The following is a 14,397-nucleotide window of genomic DNA, read 5'->3' on the forward strand; positions in this document are numbered from 1 at the left end:
TGGGAGGGAAATTGGAGAGGGGGGAAATTCTAAAACCTACTTGGCTCTGGGATTCCCCTTGGACAGGCTCTGACTGGGCTCGTCTGAGGAAGGGGTTGGACTTAGTAACTGCAGTGGACAGTCTGGGCCTTGGGGAGGACAAGTTGGGGGCACAGCCTGTGAGGATCTCTGTGGGAACTTCATTACCTGCTATCTCTCCCCTACTTCACCAGCTCCCCTTCTGGTATCACTGGGGATTTTTAGCCATGGTCAGACAATCTGTTTCCAATACACTTAAGACTACCGTACAATCTGACACCTGCTTATACCTGTGAGTTGTACTCTGTCCGTCAATCAATGTAATTCTGTCTTCGCTGTCTTCTTTCCACTTTGTGCATCCCTTGTAGGAACTACAAGAACACTGGATAGAATGACTAGGCCACATGAGGATTTGAGTCTTGGGCCATTGGGCCATAGGACATCAGGATATATTATTCACTTGAGCCACACTCCCAGCTCATTTGTTTTTAGGGTCCAGCTTTTGCCTGGGGTCATCCTGAACCATAATCCTATCTGTGCCTCCCTCTTAGCTGGGATTACAGGCATGAGCCACCATGGTCAGATTTTTTTTCTTTCTTTCTTTCTTTTTTTTTTTTTTAGGCAGATCTTGCTATATAGCACAGGTTGACCTTGTCAGCCTTGGTCTCCTGAGTGCTGGGATTATAGGCATATGCTCCACCACAACTGGCTTCTGGCTATTCCTCCCCTTGCTGAGTTTTTTGCTCGGGCTGGCTTGGAACCATGATCCTCCTATGTCTGCCTCTCTCATAGCTGGGATTATGTACCACCAAGCCTAGCCAGGACAACAGAATATTTATTCACCTGCCAGGGATTCAAGTTACTCAATTTAATGCTACTTCTAGATTTCTCCACCCCATCTTTCCATCTCCCTTCCATTCCCTGGGAAAAGTATGTTCATGTGCTCCGTGCTTGCGTTAGGATGACCTTATTGCATTTAAGTATGATGTTGCCGGGGTCCTCTTTAGGAATTTCCAAGACTTTGCCTGAGTGGCAGAGGAATTGGTGCTCTTAGAAAATTGCTTAAATTTTATTATTGCTTATACTTAGATAATGTGCATTTATTCATCCATTCAACATGTATTTTTTGAGCAATTGCTGTATGTTAAAGTGTTTCTCTCACAGAGCTTATATTCTGCAGTAGTTTGATGTATCAGATTGTACATGTGTTACACATGTAATTAGGTTGAAGAAAAATAGAACAGGACAGTGGAAAGAGAACAGAGAGTGATGAGGTCCGATTATTTTAGGAGCAGTATCTCTGAAGAGGCAACATTTGCACAGTGACCTGACCAAAGTGGAAGAACAGAGCCATGTGGCTCTCTGGGGACAGAAGCTTCAGCACAGCGGGTAGCAAGTGTAAAAATGCAGAGATGGGGAGTGCTTGCTGTGTTTGAGGATGAGTGAGGAGACCAGCGTGGCTGAGTGGAGTAGTGGTCGCAGTGGAAGAGGGGTAGGAGATCTGCCAGAGTCACAGCCAGAGCCAGTTCTGAGGGAGGAGTGACTGGGTTTGGATTATGTCTTTAAGAAGCCCTTGCTTGCTGTGTGGAGCATGGGACAGGGCCGGGGGAGTTAGGAGAGTGTTGTATAATGGAATAAGAGATGGCAGAGGTTTGGACATGGGGGTAGCAGTGGGGGAGAGAGAAGTATAATAGTGATTGTGTGTGTGTGTGTGTGTGTGTGTGTGTGTGTGTGTGGTGGTAATGGGGTTTGAATTCAGACCTTTGCACTTGCTAGGCAAGTGCTGTACCACTTGAGCCATACACCAGCCAGGCAAGACAGAAAAGTATAATAGGACCTGGCACTATGGTAAAGATAGAGCTATCTGAATTTTCTGATGGAAAACAATGTGGGGTGTGAAAGCAAGAGAGGAGTAAAAGTTAGGAGTGGTGGTGCACAGCTGTAATCCCAGAACTCAGGAGGATCCAGGGTTCGAGGGTAGCAGCCGGGGTTCCATAATGAGACCCTGTCTCTAAATAACCAAATCATTTCTGGACCCCACCCCAGGCAGGCTGAATGTTCAGAAATGGAGTCTAGAAGTAAATGTGCGTTTAAAAACTAAGCCCTGCAGTAGATTCTCAAGCACTAAATTTGAGAGCCGTGGCTCTGGGGTGTGTCCTGCTGAAAAGATTGCGTCCTTGCAGCTAAGGCCTCTGCGCTCCCACCCTGGGCTGTTGAGTGACAACGTTCCGGAGGCGCCGGGCTCCCCTGGAGGGTGGCAGCCATACGGACACCCTGCGTGTCACACCGTGAGTGGTGGCTGGAGGGCATGGGATGTGTATGTATGTATGTATTCATTCATTCATTCATGTGCACGTGCTCCTCTTTTTCTGACTCAGAGAGGAAAGGCAGCTCTGTGAGGGTCACACAGCACGATGGCCAGAGATTTGGCCATCATGACCAGACCAGACCAGAGTCTGGTCTGCCACTTACCTCTAGTGTGATTCTGGGGACAGCTCCTCCTGGCTCAGCCACCTATGTTGAAAGTGGGGACCATGCTGGTTCCAGCCTTGGCCTCCTCCCAGGTCTGGTGCGGAGTCAGTGAGATACTGATCTTCTTCACTGGAAGAAGGTTACACAGTGACCTTGGAGCAGAGGAGGCAAGTCAGGAGGCCCCAGCTATCCCGGCTCTCTGCTGAGAGCTACACACTCTGTGTGTGTGTGTGTGTGTGTGTGTGACTGCAGAGTCACCACTTGAACCATACTACCAGCCCTTTTCGCTTTAGTACTTTTTCAGGCTTTGGCCTGGAGCTCTGGCAAGGTTCTGACCTCAATCCTTCTACTGCACTTCCCTCATAGCTGAGGTTATAGGTGTGTACCTCTTCTTCATTCCTGCCTGCTTTGCTCTGTGGCTTTCTGGTCTGGCCTAGCCACCAGAAGAGCCAGATGCACAGTTTCACTTTTAAACTGTGGCCACTATGGCTAGCCTATGGTGTGTCATGATAGCCACACACCTTAAATTGTTCTATTTCACCCATTTTCCTTCATGCGGTCCTATGAGAAGTGAGGAATGGTGACCAGACATGCCTGGCAATTATCTGTGAGGACTTAGGGAAGTCACTGGGTGGACAGCTTCATAGCACCACTTCTGTGACTTTGCCTAGTGTTGTCTCTTGCAAAAGTCTCCAGAGTAGGCCATGTTTATCGCTGGTTTGGGCAAAGCTAATCATTTGGGGTGCCATAAAAACACATTTTACACAGCAATGCACATGTAGAGGTATGAACATACCTCTGTAGAATGACATGATAAGTGAATAAAAGTAAAGAATGCAAAGATATTTGCTTAATATGCCTTTATGCACACATAAACACCTTCATAATAAAACATGGAAAAATACTTATGATAATTACAGCCCTTGTTTCCATAATGGTCATGTGTTTGCAGGTGGAATTTATAATTTCTTCTACTACTCCCTCTGTATTACCTTTGCCTTCAGCAAGCATCTCAGCTGGTCATGATTCTTTACCACCCAAGCCTTTATTCCTTATGGGTCTGGGGCATTCATAGTCCTGCCTTATCAACCCCTGGTTTGGGTTGATAAGGTTTTCTGTTACCTTAGTCACAGGGCATAGTGGAGATGGTCATAATAAGAGATGCTCTAGAGGAACTCCTGTATATCAGGCATACTCTCCTGAACCTCCATTGAGGGACAGTAGTGCGATTTCTCCTGGGAAGTCCAGACCAGTTACCCCAGCCAACACTGTAAGTCCCTTTTTGTCTGTTGATTCAGGGGCACAGGAAACCTGAAGCGTCCCAGTGGGAGTCTTAACTTCCAGTTTATTAGAATCATGGGTGTGTTTCCTGGTAGAAGCATTTCTTCTCTGGAAATAAGACCTCTAGCCATAGTGACAGAAATAGGAAACAAAAACCTTGCTAATGAGTCATAGGAGTGATAGTGAGTGGTGTCACTATTCCTGGACCTGGGAATCCTGGTTGTCATATACTAGACATTGATTGAGAGCATATATGGCCTTCTACAGAACCTTGCCCAGTCCAGGCAGGTGTTGCTCAGATGAGGTGGGCAGACAGAAAGGGAACATATCAAAAAGAGCCAGGGAGAGGTTGCAATGCCAAACATCCTACTCCACTATTGTCCTGGTGTAATGGTCAAGACCAACAATCCCCTAGCAGGGACTGTCCCAACTCTAGAAGCTAGCCAGGGACCTCACTTACATCTCATTATACATGCAGTTTCATGCACACACCTCCTCTCAAATTGCCATCTTGGCTCTGAGGACACCTTATTAGGTAAGCTCTTGGAAATGCCCTCTCATTTATCAGAGATCTCTGCAATTATTATATACATACCCTTAGAATAATCATTAAACCCTATCCATAAAAGTGTCAAAGACCTGGGAGTTTGGGGCACTTGACTGTTTGGTCAAGCTGCATGCCCTCACTTTCCTTTGAGGGTACACTTTTGCCTTTGAACTTGCTCTTGATTTCATGAAACTTGCTCTGTTAAAACTTCTCTGTGGTTCAGTCTCTGAATTCTTTCTTGGGCAAGATCAATAACCACCATTCATCTCCACTACAGTGCCACTTAGCTGCCAGTGAAAATGAATCTTCACAAGGTCACTCCTTCATTCTCTTAGCTTTAGGGTAGTGGGGACCATGGTGAGACCAATGTGCATTCCACTGAGCACGGGCTGTTTCATCCTCTTCTTTTGCTGTGAAGTGTGCTGTGGAGCATGCTCCTTGGTCAGAAGCTATACTGTATGGAATTCTGTGATGACATATATTGCATTCTGTAAGTCCATAGATGAAATCCAGAAGCATTAAAGGAAAATCCATTTCCAGAGTAAAGGTTTATTCTTATAAGAATAGAATGCTGCCCTTTCATTATAGAAGTAGTTCAATGTAATCAACTTGGCACTAGGTAATTGACAGATCACTTGAGAGAATGTTGCCATATTGGTGTTTCAGTGTTGGTGTCTGGCAGATTGGGCACTCAGAGGTGACCATAGCCAGGTCATCTTTGGCGAGTGAGAGTCCATGTTGCTAAGCCCATGCATAACTTCCACCCCTGCCACCATGTCCACTTTGTTCATGAGTCCCTTAGGAGATAATGGGGTTTCTGGGAAGAGGCTGACAGGTATCCACAGAATGGGGATCCTTTCTTCTTGAATTATTAAAGTCTTCCTCTACTGAGGTCATCTTTCGTGAAAGTGGGAAAGAAGTATCTTCAGGTTTTTGCCCATTCAGAAAGGACAATCCACATAATTCTTCCCCAAACTTCTGTATCATCAGTTTCCCAATTATGTTCCTTCCAACTCCTTGACCATTTGGCCAAACCATTGGTCACAGCCCACGAACTGGCATATAATTGCACACCTGGTTATTTCCCTGCCAAGCAAAGTGCATAACGAGTATACTGCTCAACGTTCTTCCCAGAGAGAAAATTTCCTTTTACTACTGTCTTTAGGGATGTCCCAGAGAGGGCTTTCGTGTGCTAGTTGGACTTTTGGGACATACTTGCATTTCAAGCAGAACTGTCTTAGTCCATTTTGTATTGCTATAACTGCATACCACAGACCGAGTAATTTATAAAGAATAATGACTTATTTGTTTCACGTTTCTGAAGGCTGGGAAGTTCAATATTGGGTGACTGCATTTGATGAGGCAGCTCTTGCTGCAGAGTTCCAAGGTGATGCAGGGTATCCATGGAAAGTCAGAGCATCCTAGCTCAGGTCTTTCCTCCTCCTCTTATAAATCCCATTGGGTTAAGGCCCCTACCCTTTTGGCCTCATTTAATTTTAACTATCTCCCAAAAGTTCCATCTCCCAATTTCATATTTGGATTGAGTTTCTACCCTCTTAATACTTAACGGGGACATTCGAATCATAATAAGAACCATCTGTAAACCAGACTTGAGTCTTTCTGTCAACTGATCACTGGGCCACGAGGCCATAGGTGCAGGATGGGAGAGATAAGGCAGTGTAGCAGGAGCAGGAACCATACATATTTGGGCCAGTTCTTCATGTAACTTGTGTCTTCAGGGTTTTCTTGGATCCCATCATATGACTGACTATGGAGAGTTATTGAGCATGCCCAGCTGTGGGTTGGTGGATCAGCTGACACCCAGTTCATGATGGGCAGCTCAGTGTAACTTCTTGGAATATAGTTGAGTATTTAATCTATTGAGGCTCAGTAGCAAGCCAAGAACTATTATCTAAACATGATGGGAGGGCCTTGCTCCGAACTCCTAAAGGTCTGCTTTGCAATTTGCCTAGTGGGGCCTGCCAAAGACTCCAAACAGCATCCTTATCTGCCACTGCCACTGCAGGCACCATTGGACCTTACAGATCTTGTAGCCCAAGTGGTAAGGCAGCTCATACAGAAGTGTAGGCCTACTGCAGAGCCTACTCTTGTTCTGGGTATCACCCAAAAGAAGCTAGTTTTAGGTTACTCAGTAAATGGGTCAGAGTAACACCCCAAATTAGGAATGAGTTGCCTCCAAAATCCAAAGGAGCCCAGGAGGAGTTATAATTTCAGCAATTTCAGTTGGGTGCCTATAAGGGCTAAGGCTGATCTTCAGGGCACACCTAGGAGCTCTTGGTCATGTATGCGGCTCTTACCCTGGGAATCCTTGGACTCAATCTTTTCCTTTCACCATTTTGTCTGGGTAGGGACAATAGGAGCAGCCACCAGTGTTGGTTTCTTAGTTTTCCAAAAATGTTCAAAAGTATGACACATGGAGTTGCTTAGCTTTTTGCTTCTTCTAAGTGATTGATGAAAAATATCCAGTGGACGTATTTTGCAATTCTCTATAAACAGTTTACACCATGGATTATCAGGACTGTCTTTATTACTGGAAATGGAACCATCAGCATCCTTAAATCAAATCAAATTAGAGAACCAATTCAAGGAACTCCGGAACCAATTGAGAAAACTCATTCTTAAAGTTCTGTTCCTCTAGAACCCTGTGCTTGTCAGGGTTCTTCAGAGACATGAGGCCTATAAGAGTGTGCATGTATATACATATATATACATACACCCTTATATGTATAGTTTATTACAGGCACTGGCTCTTAAAGAGCTTGCACAGTCCTATGGTCTACCAGCTGCAAGCTGGAGAATTAGGAAAGCCAATGGTGTAACTCACTCCCAAACCACAGGCCTGAGAATTGATGCGTGAGAGTGCAAGTCCCAGTTTGAGTCCAAAAGCCCAAGAACCAGGAGCTCTGATGTCTGAGGACAGGAGAGAATGGTTGTCAAGCAGAGATAGAGACATGGCCTTCTACCTCTCTGATCTGTTCAGGTCCTCAAGGGATTGGATGATGCCTGCCCCACTGGGCAGTCTACTGATTGAATGCTAATCTCTTCTAGAGACAGCTTATAGACACGTGCAGAAATAATGTTTTGCCAGCTATCTGGGCCTCCCTTAAGCCAGCCAAGTTGACACATAAAATTGACTGTCACAGGGTGATCACGTACATTTGTTTTATACTTTGTAATGTTTATTTGTTGTTCTAACTGTTTCAGCTTTGGCCATTTGCAGCTCTTTTAGGTTGGTTCCTGTGTCTTTTTCACATTCCCTTATCCTTTTGTTTTTTAAGCATGTCCTTACTTTTTTTTTTTTTTTTGCTGCACTGGGGTTTGAACTCAGGGCCTTATGCTTGCTAAGCAGTCACTCTTACCTCTTGAGCCACTCCACCAGCCCTTTTTTTTGCTTTTTTTTTTTTTTTTTTGAGATAGGGTCTCATGAACTATTTGCCTGGGTTGGCTTAGAACCTCAATCCTCCTGATTTCTGCCTCCTGAATAGCTAGGATTATAGGTGTGAGCCACTAGTGCCTGGCTTGTCCTAAGTTTCTGATACTACAAGATACTCCAGACTTATCTTGTATTCTCCCTATCCTGAGCTTAGACTCAGCCATTTTTCCTGGCTCCTATTATTGGAGAATAGCATTTAACAACTGAGATATGGGTAGTGGTTGTGTTTGTTACTCTTGGTTTATCATTGTTTCTAAGCTTCTTAGGAGCCAGAGGAAGATAATATGATATATATGTATCTATAGAGAGATATATATCTATATATCTATATATCTCTCTATATATATACTAACCCATAGATACAAGCACCCCTACAATTATTTCTGTATTTACCCTTCTATATATATGTTAAAGGCAACCTGATGTCCTCATACTTGCTTTTTTTGGTATTCCATCTATAGGCAAGCTATAATAACTAACTTTTCTTCCACTTACAGATTCCAGATATTGCTGTATTTTATATGTGCCTACCAGAACATCTCTTGTGATATTCACTACTTGACTTCTGTGTTCATGTCTATTACCCCTGAGCACACCTGCAAACCCACGGGCCTAGTCAAACAGGCTATCTCCCACAATTACTCTACCTGGAAGTTGGAGGACATCTTGGCCCTGTTGTCTCCAGGCCAGAAAGATCACATTACAGTGAAGCTGCAGGATAGTGAGACCTGGGAGCTTTCAAGATGCAGCAGGATCTGGAGGGAGAACACATCACATTTTGACTACGAGTAGAGTGGCTATAAGCGTGCCATTCCTTGCTTGGACGGTTACGTATATGACCAGAGCAAGTGGAAAAGTTCTATGGTGTCCAGGTGGAATCTGGTCTGTGAGCAGAAGTGGTATGCAAAGGCAATTCAGCCCATATTCATGCTAGGAAACCTGCTGGGAGCGATTATTTTTGGCTGCCTTTCTGACAGGTAAAATGAAATACTTACGATTGTTGCATCAGCGTGGGGTTCACCTTTCTGTCTGATTTTCCTTGGGAACAGGGAATTATGTCCAAAACTTCAGTCATTGTCATACCTTCTATCTAACTATCTACCACTTTGAGGATCCATTATTTAGAGATGAAAAATAACATAGTGGTAGGTGGATGGCTTCTAGGAAAGTCGGCTTCTTTTACTTCTTATTAGCTGTGACATTGCCTCATTCAGCTGTGTTTCAGAATATCAGTTTAGGAGCTAGTAAAACACTTAAAAGGTTATTGCAAAATTGGTACAGAAGAAGTTGCTTAGTAGATACTAGTTATTACTTTAGATGATTTTTTTCTTTATTAAAGTGTTTTATTTTTGTGGTACTGGGGCTCGAACCTAGGGCCTCAGACATGCAGAGCAAGAATGCTGCCACTGAGCCACACTTCCAGCCAGATTTTTTTCTTTAAATAGACTTCCTTTTGAAGAGTGATAGTCTGGTCCTAGGCAACCTACAAAATTGAAAATTTGATATACTAGCTTGTCTTAACCTCTTTGTACTGCTATAGCCAAAATACCACCTGCAATTTGTAATAATAATTTGTAAATAATAGATGTTTATCTCTCAGACTGGGTAATTTGTAAATAATAGATGTTTATTTCTCACTGTTCTGGAGGCTGGGAAGTCCAAGATCAATGTGTCAGCAGGACTGATGTCCGGTGAGGGCTACTCTGCTTGCAAGATGATGCCTTGTTGCCGTGTCCTTCAGAGGAGATTAACATCGTGTCCTCACATGGCAGAAGGGGTGGAAGGGCAAGAGTGCACTGCCTTCAGAGTTCAGCGCTTTTATTTATTTATTTGTTTTTGGTGGGACTGGGGTTTTGAACTCAGGGCTTCAGGCTTGCAAAGCAGCCTCAGTCCCTCAGTGCTTTTATAAAGGTGCTAATTCCCTTCCTGAGAGGAGCACCCCTCATGACTTAATCCGCTCCCAAAGGCCACACATCTTAATACAGTTGCATTGGGGATTAAGTTTTGACATGAATTTTGGAAAGGACACCATCATGCAGATCATAGAGCAGTCATATTTTTACAACATTCACATTAAAATAAATATTTACCTCTTAGAGCCAAACAAAGTTCATCTCCATGTGGACATGGACCATACTTGAAGTACCTACCAAAGCACACAGGGCAGCACATATACTAAAATTGGAACGATACAAAGATTGGCATGGCCCCTGTGCGATGATGACACACAAATTCGTGAAGCGGTCCATATTACAAAAAAAAAAAAAAAAAAAAAAAAAAGCACAGAGAGGAACTTACTTGATCAACACAGCTGTGAATTTTATAGCCATGTGTGAGGCACTGGGGACCTAAAGATAATAGCTTAAGTCAGAAATCCTTGCCTTTGGGATATGCCACTTTACTGTGACTGACAAACATATCTGAAGAAAACTTTAGGGGTTTTGTTGTGGCCAGGGCTGTACTTCTCATAGAACACTCACAGAGGCTGAGTGTTCATTTTTGTTTGGTAGGTTCGTGCACACATTATCACTTGGGCCTTTTCTGTTAAAATGTCAAGCTTGACACTTGAGACTAAAAATATTTCAAACACATGTACTAAGTAAATGTACTAAAATACATTTGCTGTAGGACAAAAATGGGATATAACTAATGCTTAAAAAAAAACAGACTATGTTAAATGAAAGAAAATTGAGTTCCTTCATGTGTAAACTTAGTGCAGTTATACAAACATATGTTGAACACCTGTGCCCCAGTTATTTTGCTAGATGTAGGGATTTGTATTTTTTAAAGTCCTTAAAAACTGAAATCACAAGTCAGTACTCATTTGGGTATTTAGCTCAAATTAACATAGCTTGGGAGCTCCCAGAAAAACCTCAAGCTAAGAAATTATTTAACCTGGTCCTTCCCAGATTGGCAGTGTCTCAAGATGCTCAGAAATTGCTATCCTCCTACAGGAATTCGTTGAGAGGGGCAGTCTTTCTGGGGCCTCTGCACATCTCGCTGGCTGGGCCAAGGCTGCAAGTCTCTGACCACTTTTGCACAGACTGTTTCTCAGCTGTTAATGCAGCTGATAACATTAAAAGATGAGGTAATGGGCTGGGCTCTGGTGGTTCACGCCTGTAATGCTAGTTACTTGGGAGGCTGAGATAAGGGAGGACCATGGTTCAAGTCCAGTTGGGGCAAAAAGTTCACAAGACCCCCATCTCAACCAATTGCTGGGCACAGTGGCACATGCCTGTTATCCTCGCTATGTGGGAGGCTGAGATCTGAATGATTGAAGTTTTAGATCACCCCTGGCAAAAAGTGAGATCCCATCTCAACAGAAAAAAACTGGGCATGGTGGTACTCATCTCTTATCCCAGAGGTTCAAGAAGCATAAAATAGGAGAATTACCGTCCAGGCCTGCATGGGCAAAAAATTGAACCCCATCTCCAAAATAACCAGAGCAAAATGGGCTAGGAGTGTGGCTCAAGTGGTAGAATACCTGCCTCTCAAGCACAAAACCCTGAATTCAAAAAAAAAAAAAAAAAAGAAAAGAAAAGATAAAAGATCCTCTTTCTGTCACAAAGAGCAGACTGAATAATTGCTGTAAAAGCAGTGGATTCCCCAAGTCCAGTGTTGCTCTTTTGTAATGCAATACTCTACAGGTGCAGGTGTTCCCAGGTGGTTCAAGAGAACTAACTTAGATGTGCTAATGCTCTGCTGCTTTCTGCGATGGTATACGTAAACAAGTTCTTTTTCTCTGACCCATGGGCCTTATGTTTTTCGCCAGCATCCTTTAAACAGCAACAGATTATTAATTTAAAAGTAGAGCTAAATCAAATTTAAGGCCCTTTGTTCGCCATCACCCTCAGCCTGGGAAGATTCACAGAAACTATTTCTCATGGCATTTAAGTAGCTCAGTCAAAACTAGGACACATTGACTAAAGGAACCATGAGTGAGAAGCAGCAGAAGCAATAGACAGCAGAAGCAGACTTCTGCACAAAGACTTCAAGTACTGGAATTATTGTGCACAAATAATAAAATACCTATGCTTACTACTTTAAATAAAATAGAAGACAAGTTTGAAAATATAAATAAAAACTGGAAATTGTATTGAAAATGACATAAAATTGAAGAAAATGAGGATAAAAAAACTTAGAAATAAAAAAAATAATACAAGTGAATGACAAATCCCCTGGTTATTGTAACCTATTATACTCAGCTAAAGAAAGAATTAATGAAGTGGATGACAGCTCAGAAAAAATTATCAACAATGAAACTTGAAAACACAAAAAGATGGGAAATAGGAGAAATTAAAATTCAGAGAGAAAGAGGGAGAAATTCTGAGATATATTTAATATTAGAAACTAAACAACTGGTTAACAGAATGGAGGACAAAGTTCATATGATTAACTCAATAAATGCAAGGGAACTTTTGATAAATTGCAAAATTCATTCATGATAAAACTAAAAATGCAAGAATCAGGGCTGGGGCATAAGTGGTAGAGTACCTGCTTAGCAAGTGTGAGGCCCTGAGTTCAAATCCCAGTACTTCAAAAAAAAAAAAAAAACCTGGTACAAGACACCTACAACAAGATTTACCATGTTAGTCAGCTTTTCATTACTGTGAAAAATACCTGAGATAATCAACACAAAAGAAGGCAAGGTTTATTTTGGCTGACGGTTGCAAGGTTTCAGTTCATGCTTGCTTGGATTGTTGCTTTGGGCCTGTGGTAGCACAGTACATTGGGTGGGAGCACTGGTCAGAGGAGACCTGTTCACCTTGTGGCAACTGAGAAGCAAAGACAGTGAGAGGGAGAGGCTAGGGTCCCAATATCTCCTTCATACACATGACCCCAAATATGCAACTTCCTTCCTTTAGGCCTTTCTTCCTTCTTTCCTTCCTTTCTTCCTTCTTTCCTTCCTTTCTTCCTTCTTTCCTTCCTTTCTTCCTTCTTCTGTCCCTCCCTCCCTTCCTCCCTCCCTCTCAGCACTTGGGAGGCTGAGACAGGGAGTACTGAGTTTGAAATCAGCTGGATACAAAGTTTTGCCTCAAAAAAAAAGCCAAAAAGGTTAAAAATCAATGGCTTATCTAACCTATATTATTTATAAATAATAACATATTGTTTTAGTGCTGCATATGAAAGTGGTAAAATGAAATTGATTATCACCAGAATTAGGCTACTGGCTCCTCCTAGGAAGGCAAGGGCTTGCGATCACAAGGGAATGTGACATCTAGTGGCTGGCGATGACATCTTGCTTGCCCTGGGCTGTGACTTCTAGGTATTTAGTTATTTTTCTCTATACTGTAATGTTATGCATTCTCGTGTGCGACATAATAAAAAGAAAAGAAAGAGGAGACAGTCTTTTAAATGATAATTTAAAAAATAATCATTACTCAGGTGTGAGAAAGACTTACTATGCACTAGGTATATTCTAGATGACCTGTGAGTTGTGTAACTACTAAAGGCGTCTGTGAGGTGGGCCCTCATGGTTCTTTTCCACTGATGGGGAGGAGGAAGCACAGAAAGGTCACTTGGATGGGAGGGCGTGGAGCCAGTATGCCCAAAGTACTGTGCCGCCTGGTCACGATTTCTGCTCTGAGACCCCAGATGCTGATGAGGAAAGGCTTCACATCTGACCTGGGTTTTCAAAGCTCCACAAAAGTTGTCAGATGGACAAGGCTTTCCAAGGGGAAAGGAGCAGCTCACGCATCCAGGGAAGGGTTGTGTGGAACAAGAGCAGGATGGATAAAGGAAATGACAGGAGACAAAAGCATGGCCAGGATTGGTGTATTTCCAGGAAGTGTGGGCCAGCAGTTCACTGGTGTGAAGTTAATACTAGGTGGAAAGCTGTGCAATGAACTAAGAAATGGTGACCCATGCCTGTGGTCCTAGCTACCAGGGAGGCTGAGAACAGGAGGATCAAGGTTCAAGGCCAGCCTGGGCAAATAGTTCATGAAACTCCATCTCCAAAATAGCCAAATAGGCTGAAGGCATGGTTCAAGAGGTAGAGCTCCTGCTTTGTAAGCTGAAGCCAAGAGTTCAAACCTCAGTCCCACCAAAGGGAAAAAAATATGGTGAAGGAATGAGCAAAAGCAGGAGAGTGGGGAGAGAAAGATGAAGACATATTTGGGAGGCATTTTGATACAGACAGAATTTGGTGATGAATAGGCAGGATGGGGGAGAGTGGGGTTCAGGAGCCTGGATGGCAGGAGATGTTGGCATCCTATTCAGGAAATACCAGGCAAGAGCAGTTTTAGAGGACAGGGACACATGTTTGGATGCTTTTTCAATGTGTGCACTTTTCTGGATTATGGGAAAGGAGGGATATATTCAAATTAACAGCATGGTGATAAAAGATTGCAGCTCTTCAGGACATTGAGGTAGAGGGAAGAAGGAGGGCCAGGAGGTGAGTGGGGAGCAATCAGAGCTGGGAGGACATGGATCATGAGGACAGCTGTGTCACAGAGGGCGTTAGGAAATGCTGACATGGGAACAGGGTCATCAGGGAGAGAGTGGGGCTCTGCAAGTCATGGGCGAGCAGGGCCATGATGTCTAGGCAGGGTCAGTGGCACCACAGATGGGCAATTAGGAGTCCCTGATGGCTGCAAAGGGATCTCAGCAAAGCTGGTGTTGCCAG

General features: G+C 43.4%; 1 protein-coding gene and 1 pseudogene across 1 annotated transcript in view; both read left to right on the top strand.

The window, feature by feature from the left end:
- Positions 1 to 1,456: 1,456 nt before the first annotated feature.
- The window catches only part of Slc22a16 (solute carrier family 22 member 16), a 40,909-nt gene continuing 27,968 nt past the window's right edge, over positions 1,457 to 14,397 (top strand). Inside the window, 5 exon segments of the mRNA XM_020176934.2 lie at positions 1,457 to 1,510; positions 2,202 to 2,306; positions 2,514 to 2,661; positions 5,643 to 5,715; positions 8,270 to 8,749. Of these exon segments, the coding sequence (XP_020032523.2) occupies positions 1,457 to 1,510; positions 2,202 to 2,306; positions 2,514 to 2,661; positions 5,643 to 5,715; positions 8,270 to 8,749 (860 nt within the window).
- LOC141416328 (U6 spliceosomal RNA) lies at positions 9,927 to 10,027 on the top strand (annotated as a pseudogene).

Source organism: Castor canadensis, chromosome 1 (genome assembly GCF_047511655.1).
Source record: "Castor canadensis chromosome 1, mCasCan1.hap1v2, whole genome shotgun sequence".
Lineage (NCBI taxonomy): Eukaryota > Metazoa > Chordata > Mammalia > Rodentia > Castoridae > Castor > Castor canadensis.